The sequence below is a fragment of the Coptis chinensis genome, chromosome 4 (assembly GCF_015680905.1).
Source record: "Coptis chinensis isolate HL-2020 chromosome 4, ASM1568090v1, whole genome shotgun sequence".
NCBI lineage: Eukaryota > Viridiplantae > Streptophyta > Magnoliopsida > Ranunculales > Ranunculaceae > Coptis > Coptis chinensis.
This window is the reverse complement of record NC_141459.1, coordinates 3566057-3578422: the sequence shown is the minus strand read 5'-3', so window position 1 is coordinate 3578422 and position 12366 is coordinate 3566057. Positions and strand designations below refer to the sequence as shown.

The 12366-nt window shown below is 35.5% G+C and overlaps 1 protein-coding gene across 1 annotated transcript; it reads left to right on the top strand.

The window, feature by feature from the left end:
* The first annotated feature begins 693 nt into the window (after positions 1 to 693).
* LOC147501269 (late embryogenesis abundant protein) lies at positions 694 to 1620 on the top strand. The gene is made up of 3 exons (XM_086606309.1): positions 694 to 999; positions 1103 to 1254; positions 1370 to 1620. The coding sequence occupies exons 1-3, from the start codon at positions 791 to 793 to the stop codon at positions 1447 to 1449; spliced, it is 441 nt and encodes a 146-aa protein (XP_086462435.1). The 5' UTR covers positions 694 to 790; the 3' UTR covers positions 1450 to 1620.
* Positions 1621 to 12366: the final 10746 nt, after the last annotated feature.

Genomic DNA, 12366 nt, shown 5'->3' with positions numbered 1-12366 from the left:
GGGGAAAACAAATCTTAGTCCACTATTTATTTCGTGGATAGAGTCACCGGGCAAACCAAACTCCTCCTAGTGCCCAGGTGGGCCTGAATAATAGTTTTTTTTTGAAATACTAAGTGGGCCTAAACAAATACCACTAATTTAGTTCTTGTCCCAAGTCCAAGTTCAAGGGGCCTAAGCCCTACCTATCCTCCACATTGCCATTAATTAAAGATGTCTAAGAAACCACATCTTTTACATGGGATTTCGTCAAACACTTTGGCATGCAGCGTCTAAGTAAACCTTACTAGCGTTAGCTGAACTGCTGAAAGCCTGAAACTGATTAGTTCATTAATAAAAGTGGTCCATACAAAATCCACATTTTACAATTTGAGTATGGACTTGGTTTGGGTATGACGTCCCACCCTTGACCAACTTGGACTCGATCACTTAACGGGTTGGGCCTTGATCTGCATAGTTTGATATACAGACGGGCTTCAAGGCCCTGTTCCAACTTTGAAGCCCAACCGACAAAAAATGCTTCAGTGATTCTGCTTATGTCTAAATTTAGGAGGAATGCTTCTACAACACGCGTTCAACAACGAGAAAAAATCGGGTATGTGTCGGACCCTTTGAACAGCTAACTTTTCCTCCAAGAAAAGGACACGTAGTGAAAGTAATAACACGCGTCCACCGGGTAAAAATTGAAATCCTTTAAGCACAGATTTTGCTGGAACATTCACTATTTCTGCATCGCCACAATTCATTTCTAGCTCTCTCTACATTATATATAATCTTCAAAGAACAAAATATAATGCTTCAAGCTTTGAAAGTTGCAAGGTGTCGACCAAATATATTACTGAACACTCAAATTTCTAGTATCGGTCGCAAAACTGCCGTGGTGCAATTACCAGCACAAGCCAAGTCTGTTTCCACTCAATCTGAAAACCAGGATAAGATGAGCAACGCACAGAACCAAAGTCAGAAAGCTAACCCCCAGAGTCAGAGCGAGAAGGTCCACGGGTAATAATCATTTATCGCTTGTTTCTATTATCATTAATTAATACTGTATTTATGTACTGTAGTATAACAATTCTATTTGTGGTTTTGTGATCGATGTGTGAAGGGATGTGATGTCTCATTCATTTGGAGAGGGGTACGCGACCCGATCCGAAGAAGAAGGTTTTGGTGGAATTTATGGAGATAACCAGCGTCTTCCCACACACAACGAGGATCATGAAGTCAACGCTGTCCACCCTCATCAACCTAATCACCCTGGTATCTATATGTTGTGTTGTTTATATTTTTTTGTATTTCTTATCTCTCTTTTTTCTATATTAATTGACACTCAAAAATTGTTTTTTGATGTGGCATGGCCTTATGGTGAGTGAAGAATACGACAGGAGTCAGGGAAGTGATGTGAAGGAGAAGGAAAAAGCAAGGAACCAGCCCAGCGTGACCGCTCCACAGTAAAGAACAAACAATACAGTCCAGCGATCTTTCTAGTGGTTAAATAAATCGGCTGTTGATGGTGGTTTTTGTTAGGGGTGCCACTTTTTTCCGAATTCCCGAATTCCGATCCGATGTATTTTTATGAATTTTGCAATGATATAATGATATTTGTTCCGATATTTGAAATTCCAATATCTGATTTTTTTTAGAAAAATAATTAAATAATTTGATCGGATAAAATAAATAATTGGATGTGTTTTCAAAAGCCGATCTGATTTCCAATTAATTTTCAAATTTTTAAGATATAGCGGTTATTTCATTTAATATAGTTACTAAATTAAAACAAATTACATACAGTTTACAAACTAAATAAAAACCTTATAGAAATATAACATTGTTTTTCTACTAATTTCAAAAAATCAATATTGTTATTTTAGTATATGTTTTAATTTCATCCATCTTTCTATTTATTGAAATTATGTATTAACATGATCGAAGAATATGCTTGTTGAATGAATGTGTAAGTTCTAAGTAAGGGTGGAATTTGAGCTAAACAAGTCGAGTTTTATCATGCTCAAGCTCGGCTCGCTAATTACACGAGTTTTAAATTGAGTTCGAGCTCGAGCTCGGCTCATATAGTTAAACTAGTGAGTTCGAGCCGAGTTTAAACGAGCCAAGCCTTCGGTTATTTTATACTATAAATATGATATTTGAACTAAACGAGCTGAGCTTTATCAAGTTCATTTGTTACACGAGCTTTTATTTGAGCTCGAGCTCGGCTCATATAGTAAATGAGCGAGCTCGAGCTGAGTTTAAACGAGCCAAAGCCCAAGCCGAGCTCCGAGCCCTCGGCTCAAATTCTACTCTTAGTTTTAAGTTGTTTAGTTGTTTACTGAATTAATATATTTTAAAATAATTAATGTATTAACTGGATAAAAAATGGTTATTTTAAAAGAGAATCAGACTACTTACAGTCCCAACACTAATAAATAATATATATAACAGTCTCTTACTACCACCACCCAAAACCACACATCAACCCAGTGTCCTTACTACCATACTCAAACTAGTAGTATTGTTCTCTTTTGAATAAGAGCATTTCCAATACAAGTCATTCTTATTCATTTCTACATCAGTTCTATTTTTATTATTATTTTTTTCCCTACTATTTTGGTGAAAAGCAAGGTGAGATTGGCCAATGCAAAGGTGACTATTATTCTCGGACGAGATGTTTGATTCCGTCTGAATGTAAAAATCGAAAAAAAAAAAAAACGCGTCGGACAGAATGAAACATCCCGTCTGAAGTTTAAAAAAAAACACCGAAAAAAAATTCGAAAAAATACACGAGATAGAATGAAAAAAAATAACCAAAAAAATTTGAAAAAACACACTAGACGGAATAAAACATTTCGTCCGAAGTTTTCAACTCAACTACTATCTCGGTTGAAGGTTTCACTCTCGTTTTGACTTGGGACAATAGTCACTTTGATATTTACTTTTGCATTGAGCAAAGGTTTTTGACCATTTGGAGGTGAATATTGTCACATCATATCTCTTTGATATTCATCTGTATTAGGAATGCTTTAAGGGCCGTGTCATGTGTGACCAAGTCTTTTGTTAGACCAGGTCCTTAATTACATGTTTTGTGTACAACTTTAGTTAGATAAGTGCCACAAATATAGGAAGTGTTGATGGCTTAGTTGAGTTAGTTATGTGGTTTCTTTAAAAGCAAGTAAGACGTCTATAAACACTATAAATTGGTGTAGGTCTTTTGCATTGAATAAGATAGTAAGTATTTGCTTAAAGTCTTCACTCTTTCTAAACTTTTCTGTAGCAGTTTATCTTTTCAGTTTTTTATAGTGTTTATAGACGTCATACTTGCTCCTAAAGAAACCACATAACTAATTCAACTAAGCCATCAACACTTCCTATATTTGTGGCACTTATCTAATTAAGATTGTGCAAAACAGGTAAAGACCTGGTCCAACAAAAGACTTGATCACACATGCCATGACCCTTATTGAAAACAAAACAATACTACTAGTTTGAGTTTAAACTCCAACAGCCTCCTTTAAACTCAAACTTTCAAAGCTACACATAGCCCCTCTAGTAATTTTTTTTTTTAATTTTTAATTCTCTATTTCATTTTTCAACAAAAGATAATAAGCTATGACTATGAGAATCTATGTTGCACGGACGACGGAAATTAATTAATATTTATTATTTCATTTTATATAAATTGATTAAATGTTTCAACATTTGTAAATTCAAAACTATTCAAGATAAATAGTCATAAGTTAAGTTTGATATTTCATAATTAAACTTTAAAAACGTGTTATAAGTTTTTAATAAAACAAAAACTGGAAAGATTGAGTTTTTTAACACTATTTTGATTTATTTTATATTTTTTTGACCTAAAATCTACATCATAACTATGTTGACCACGTTCTTGACTGTGTCTTGACTCATGTCTGGTTTAGTTGATCGTGTCTGCGGTCGGACACGCATCCATATCGCACCCGTGTCCAACGCAGACACATCTCGTCTATCAGCCACATGCTCATAGCCAAACTTATAGCTCATCACAATAAAGTCCACGTTCAAAGTCCAAGTCCAATTTATATACTATTATTGACCACAACGTAAAGTCTAATATCTTTGGCACTCCATTACGTAGGTGTTCCGCACACTAGCGAGGAGAAGTTTTGTCACACCCCGAATTTCGACAGAATTCGAAAAAGACAACATTATATCCCGACTCTTCGATATTTGAGGTGTGATGCACTCTCCACTTCCAAAAACCCATAAACAGTTTAAATATGCGGATAATTAAAAACCAATAAAAATTTTAACTTAAACAAAAGTCATCTTCATTAAAAAATTTGCAAATAAGATTAGGTTACAAATCTCCTTTCAACAACTCTTTAATTAAAATTACAAATGAAAATACCAAAAACATTGTCAGGACCGAAAAATCTATATCACCTCAAGGAAAACAAAACATATCACGAAAATGCAGCTATTAATGCAAACCACAAGCAAAGAACCAACATTCTTCAACACTAAAAACTGTCAAGACTTATCAACTATGTTCATTTAATGAACACACCCGATAAGCAAACATGCAAATCGGGTAAGCATTATAACAATGCTGGTGTGAGTAGCCCTAAAATAAAACATATACTTATACATATATATATACAATCCATAAGGCAGTTAGTTCCTCCACCGAGACACATTAACTTCCAACAACTAATACGACATCCTTAAGTATAATAATTAAGGCAGGTAGTTCCTCCACTGAGGCGCCTTAACTTCCCAACAATAATACAACGACATGTAGTTCATCCACCGAGGCGCCTTAGGTTCTAACTAAATTACTAACCAGCCAAGCATATTTTATATTTACCGCATTTCATGCTCAATTACAGAGTGGGTCGTCTCTGCACAAGTAATTAGTTTGACCCACCCTTCTGCAAAACCATATACAATCATCTATCTAAAGGTATATCAATAACTCACATATTACCATAATTATATTATTTAAGGTTTTCTTTGCGTGTCCCTAAAATCATGTCGTATTTATGTCTTACCTAGTTTCCCTAGCTACCACATTCGCTTCCCAACGCCGAACATGTATATCCACATGTCTCCCCTTACATAATGAACCACTCCGTGCATAACTATCTTGAGCGAGATGTCGCACACCAGGTAACCCTCACATGAAAGTCATTATGTAAGTACTGCCATTATTCGGCATAAAATATCGCGCATCTCGTTCTAATTTTGCGAACGGAATAATCAAGCCATCATTTGGCTACGCCAGAAGGGCCAATCACATTACTTACACCAGAAGGGCAATTCAGATTCACTGAAACGCCAGAAGGGCCAATCCTATCACATACGCCCATCACAAGGGCCAAATCACATGATTTGTGGTAGCTAGGTTATAGGATTTTCGTTACGTAATTTATTCCAGTGTTATACATTTATATCTCAGAATAATTCTTATTTTATCTCATGCCAGTATACTTAATTGTACTAAAGCTCAACGTTTCTCGTTATAATACAATCCACATGATCACGTGCCAATACTATTCATTGCACGATATCCAAGTATCTCTATATCAAATCTCGAAATATATTATTTCACGTGCCAATCATATATTGCACTACACCATATGGAATATCTCGAGTCTTCATAAATACTACCATTCATTTAAGTAGCAACAACTCATAATAGTAATCAATCATGTAATGTATTCGTTCCATATATTTATGTGAACTCAATTCACCATCAAAGGCACGCATTATTTCCATTTGTACACAATATAAATAATATATAAATACTCAAAATATAAGTCCATTTCACCAAATATCAAACTGAAACGACTTTAAAAGAAAGAACAACTCAAGTCCAAATATCACGCATAATTATTCGAGTCCAAATCACAAGTCTTATAAGAATTCCCGTCTTGTTACGTGTCAATATTTATATGCTTTACACACTACTCACGTCAAATCTTAATTAGATAATAACAAACAAAGTTATACAATTTTTGATAATATTTTATTACTACATTTGTCCATATTCTTAAATATATGAAAAACTGGAAAAAGTCAACATTCCACGGTCAACGGTCAAAGTCAAAGTCAACACGTCATTGTCAAAGTCAACACATCATTGTCAAAGTCAAACTGTCGTTTCCATATTCAACAGGTTCATGGTCATAGCCATGGTTCATGGCTAAGGGCAAATGTGCATGGTTCATGGGATCATGGCTAAGGTCATGGTTCGGACCCACTAGTCAAGCCCAAACCCCAAACCCCAAACCTTATAACCCAAAAGTCTAAATGTGGAAAGACCCATTGGACCCATTTTTAAGTCATATGGACCGGTCCAACGAAAAAGAAATGAACTGGTCCAACACAGCTAATATAATTAGGCCCAACAACTAATATAGAAACCGGCCCAAAACTAAATTAGATTTCGGCCCAACACAGAAAATTAGATTTCGGCCCAAACAAAACCAAAAGGCTTTGGCCCAAAGCCCAAGCCCAGCCGGTCATCTCCCTCACTAGCTCTCTTCCTCCACCACCAGCCCAAATTTCGGCCACCACAATCTCCACTCCTCCGCGCATTTCAACCCAGCGGTTTCCCTCCTCATCACAAACCAAACAACATTAATACACACAAAAACTCGATTCATTACCTCAATCCCCCTTCATCAAATCTAGATCTGATTTTCACCGCCATTAACGCCGGATTTACAGCTTTCCACAGGCCCATACCTCAACACTCGCCCACACACTACAATCAACTATAAACTAGTCTAGATAAAAGCCCCACACTCCAATTAAACCCAAAAACAGCCCAACCGAGTTTTTCTCAAAACTCTCCACCGGCGCCATTAACGCCTTCAAAGCTTCAACAGCCCCGACATCAACAACTAACATCAAAACCCACACTATTCCCATACCACCCAACAGTTCGACCACCCATTTCAATCTCGATAGCCTCCCGACAATTCAACCACCAAAAACACCAAATAATAGTTCAAAACAATATATCCATACCCCCACAGTATCACAGTAAAACCGAACAGAGGAGGATTCATTATTTTGGGACTTTAGCCGCCATTAACAGCCCCGTAAGAGTTTCGACAGTCCTACAATATAACCATTTTTTTTTTAAAAAATACTAACGAGAAGAATACTAACTGAAGGGAATGAGCAGAAAATGAACGGAAACACTGTACTACAGTAAAGTTAAAGTTATCTCCGTGTATCGACGTGAAATGAAAACTAAACTACTCACCTATACTAAAACTCGACGAATCCCTCATCATCCGAACCGTCGCGCTCCCACGCTCTAGCAATCCAGCTTCTATCTCTGCCTCCATTTTTATTTTATTTTATTCTCTAAAAACCCTATTCTCTAGAACAATGTGATTATATACTTGGGTTTGAAACCCAAGCCCAACACAGACTCGGGCCTAGAAACCAGGCCCACATATCCCAAATCCAATCCAGCAAATTTTAAATAAATAAATAAATTAATAAATTAATAACTAAATACATATTTTAAATACGGGCGTTACAAGTTTGTTCGGTTCGATCAAACAACTTCCACTCCTTTATCCACATTCCACATTCAAGATCCCTTCATTCATAATAACTTCCATCACTTGAGATCAGTGTACGTGATAGTTCTCCAACTATTTTCCAAATTCATCACACCATTAGAATGTTGTAGAACAAGGAAGTAATTGATCACCGAGTATATACCTATAAAATGCAACATTTGTCATTTTCCAGAACTACACACACATCAAGACTAGACTACGTACCAGGGTTTTAAAATAAATCAAAACTAAAGGCACGCTACATTAAGCTTTAAAAATCCCAATGGGGTGTTAAAACCCCCTCCCCCCCTCTCTAAAAAAACAAAATACCCCATTTGCGGACCTTTGCATTGGGCCATTTGAAGCTCAGGGCCGACCTTCCCCCACTCACAAGCTAACAACTTAACGCTATGTTTATCAGTTTGTGCCTAGTAAAATCGATGAACTAGAGTTGAAAAGTACATCTCGGGAAGTTGAACTTCGGCAGTTTCTAAGGAATTTAACATTCAACCGTCCTGACATATTTTGATGTCAAAATGTGCATATAAAACATTATTTTCCTCGAAATGAATTAAATGAAAATCTACACAACCTTTTTTCAAATTATTATTATTATTTTTCACTTTCAGCCTCAATTTAATAGCGCGCTTAAGGCCTAAGTAATACATTTGAATATATACATAGGCAACTTCACACCGAAGCCTAATCTCACCTCTCTCAAACAATAATCTCTTTCATAGTCACTTTTGTAAAAATCACTTCCGACCAAATTAATGTGTTTTGGCAATTTTAGCTGAAACAATGGATGATGCTTGTTCATTCCGACCTGATTTACGATTTTCCACTAAATTTACATGTAAACTTAACTTATAGTTGCAACATATCCACATCTCAACCTTCAATAATTTTCCATTTCATATATTAGCACTAAACACTAAATCATTATTGGCATTTTCTCCAATGCGCCAAAAGTCAAATGCAGTGTAGTCAAGGCGCACTTTTAGTGTCTCGCCTTGACTAAGGCGTGAGAGGTAATATATGCATGCGCTTTTGTGCTTTTTTTAGCTTTTGTCAAAGGCGGCTATGGCGTGCACCTTATCAACTTTTACAGTTTTTTCGTTTTTTTTTACAATTTTTGTTATACGTGACACATTTACACTCGATCCAATTGTTGTATGATATAAGAAATTGTACAAATTTAGTAAGTTTAATTGTGGAGTACACTTTAAACTTAATTTTGACTAGTTTTTGTTAAGTTGTATGGATTGAGAGAAGACACAAAGATGGATTAAATTTTAAATGAAGTTTTACGGGATTCTAAAATTGAATCATGTGTTCTATTTTATGAAGAACTCATTTGGATCAATTTGATCGGTTCATTATTTTAGTTTATTGAAGTTGAGCTAGATTGTATTGAGAGATACGAGTTTTATTTTGCTTTTTACTTATTGCTTGAGATTTTTCTTTTAAATGACTACAATGGTTTTATGTTTACAATCACATAAAATTAATTTTAAAGTTTGGCTAAGCAAATCAGTGATAATTCATGTCATATTTAATATTTATTTTATTTTTTATTTGATATATCTATTTTTTTATTACTACGCGTCTCACTTCAATCAAGCACGCCGCGCTTCAGCGCCTAAAGCGCCTAAAAGCAGAGGTGTTCGCCAGGGTGTGCTTTAACGCCTTTACTACACTGGTCAAACGTACTCAGTGTGTACCAATCCACACTTCTCATCCACTCAAATGAAAGGTTGAGGATGTATTAATTGCATAAAAAGTAAAGTTTTTTAGTGAAATTTTTCATAAAAATTCAAATCTCAATGAAAAAAATGCCAAATCAAAGGCAACAAATTGTGCTCATTGAGTCAACTCAATATGATACACATCTTCAATGCGCCAAAAGTACATCAAATGCACCAATTCACATCCCTCATCCACTCAAACTAAAGGTTGAGGATGTATTGTACAAAATACAAATTTTTTTGAGAGAAAATTTTCACAAAAATTGTACTGTGGTTGGTCATGGGATCAAATCGTGGTAAAACACGAAGAAGAACTGAAAAGCCCATACAACTCAACTCAAAGTCCGGCCCATACAACTCCACTCAAAACTGGTGCCAGAAAGCATGAAACGTCAAAAAAATAGATGTGAGCAGATAGTTCACGCATCGATCATGTCAAAGTATCGATACCTTCTAGAAAAGTCTATCAACTCATAGCACAGCCGTCGATTCCTTATCACCGCCTCTGAAAACAAAAGGCATCGATTCCTCCACGTGGCTAAAATCTAATGCCTTTCTCCACCGACTGACTCAAAATCCTCCGTTGATTCTATTTGACTCTCTTTAAATACTCTTCTTCATTTCATTTCTCTCTCTCACCTTCTATTCATTTCTTACCTCACTTTCTTTTTCCCATTCAGATCTAGTCTAGTTCTTGGCTTCAACGATCTTAAACTTTGGTACGCCTCCTCCTTTTTAGATTCATAACTCATTTATGTTTTCAGATTAAAGAGGAAGTCTTATTATACCGAAGGACTTGAAAAGATGAGGTTCTGTCAGGATTTCAGTGATGATGATCTCAGATTGGATTAATTTCTAGATCTAATATCAGATCTGGTTGTAAGTATATATGGTGTGGTTTGTAATTTATTTAGTATGATGTTATGTTGTTGAGTGGTGAGGTTTATTATGTTGTGTTGATTGTTGTTTGTCAATGGACCTTTGCCATGTCAGGTGCGCTTGAATGGCAGGTCATCACAACACTAATAAAATTTTCATTTCTTTTTGGGGGGAGATTGCACGGGGTTTTCTTTATTACCCGGGATCTCTCCCTGTGTGTGCGTGCTCCTTTCTTTTTTCGCACCACCAATCATAGGATATTCGATCATTGCAAATCCATTAATCATCAATTGCAATGTCCCAACATGAAAGAACTTGATGATAGGACTTAATAAGGCCCATCAAATTTTTATCTATATGCACTATCCCATGCTAATTATTAAGTAATAGATTCAGCAAATGGTTTGTTATTGTTTTAATGTGTGCATCTTTTATCTTCTTCTTCATTTTAGATTATCTTAAAAATGTTGGTTGAAGCATGTTTTCTTTGTTAAATCTGTACATTGGAATTGTTATTAAATTCCAGATTGTTTTGTTATCTCATTTAACGAGACATGGAAAAGTAGTTGTACTATACAATGTAAATATGTAGTGAAAAATTGTTATAGATGTCTATTATGAAGTTCTTGGAGGAGTTGAAAGGATTAGGGTCTACAGTGCAAGTGAGATCAGGAGGTTGCTTATTCTTGGTGTGTTGACAGCTGACATGTATATGTTCTGTCTTTGAGGTAGTTTTTGTTGAGCATCGTGGTAGTGCCACTTCCAGTTTTACTGATTAAGCTCTGGTATGGAAGCACGGAGTTATGATTTGTTCATTTATTATCTCTAAAAGAAACCAACTCGGATTTTTCTTGTAGTGAACAGAAGTGGTGAATATGGTATCGTTTCTTGATATTGAAGATTGTTTTTCCTCGGCCTGTTTTTGTTTTCTCCTTGAAAGATGCGCTTGCATTGTTGGTCAGTCTTACTGTTAATGAAATGCTTGTTTGAGGCGACTGCTTGGGCATTTATCTTTTGTCACTTTTTACTCTGTTTTCTTTAATGAAGTGTAGGAGGGGGAACTATTACACTTGGGATTTGTGTGATTGCGAGTAGTCATTAGGCAAATCAGACACTTCCCTGATTGGCGAAAGAGTGGTCCTCAACGGTACATGGTGCTATTCCTTCTGTTTGCTTTGTAATAATCTGTGGTATCGTTTATCTTACATTTCTTCCGCATTTGTTGGCTTTGATGTTGTTTGCTTCCACAAAGAAAATTTACGCAATGGTTATGTTATTCAAGCATATATGATTACTAACTAAATATCAAAACTTTGTTTGGAGTAGTCATTAATTTTTCAGATAGATCTCAGCACGGCAATAACATACAATGAAGTTGAGAGCGATTAATTTTGGTCCTTTTTTATGATTTTAGGTTCTGCATTTTAATTCTTCATGTATTATTTCTTCTGTATATTACTGACGCATTGTTTGATTGAAAATTCTGGAGAGCAAGTCTTGATATTGCACCAAGATATGTAGTGGCTTGGAGATATGATCTGCAGTACTGCAGTAGGAGCTGTTACCGTTTTTGTGGTGATTCAGTATTCATCTTGTTGGAGTTAGTTCAGGGATTATGTAGCAGGATTATGTTTCTGCAGTGTTCTAAATATTGAAAACTAGTTTTTATTAATAATGCCCAACTACACAAAGGTGGGAATTATTGAGTTTTGATCACCCTTTTAACCCGAAGTGTGGTTGTGTTAATTGCATTACTAGATGTGATCAAAATGGTTGTGTGAATATGGTGATTTCTTGAGTTGTCAAAATTCTACATTTCTATAGTAGAACACCAAATATTTGTTTAAACATTGGTTTTGATTTGTTTTGCAATTACCCCCTTAGGCTGAGTCCAATGGCAACCTAAAGTCAATAAAATAGAGCAAAAGTCAATAAAATAGAGTTAAAGTCAACATATTTTACTCTATTATTATTTTTCTATGTATATATACAAAGGATTTTACTCTCTATCTCTATTTTACTCTCTATATGTTGACTTTAGCTCAACTTTAGCTCTATTTTATTGACTTTAGCTCTATTTTATTGACTTTAACACTACTTTTAAAGGGATAGGGAGCCATTGGGCTCAGCCTTAGTTCGAGCTTAGTATTTTAGGAAGAAGAGGTGTAAAATTCATATTTTGTTGG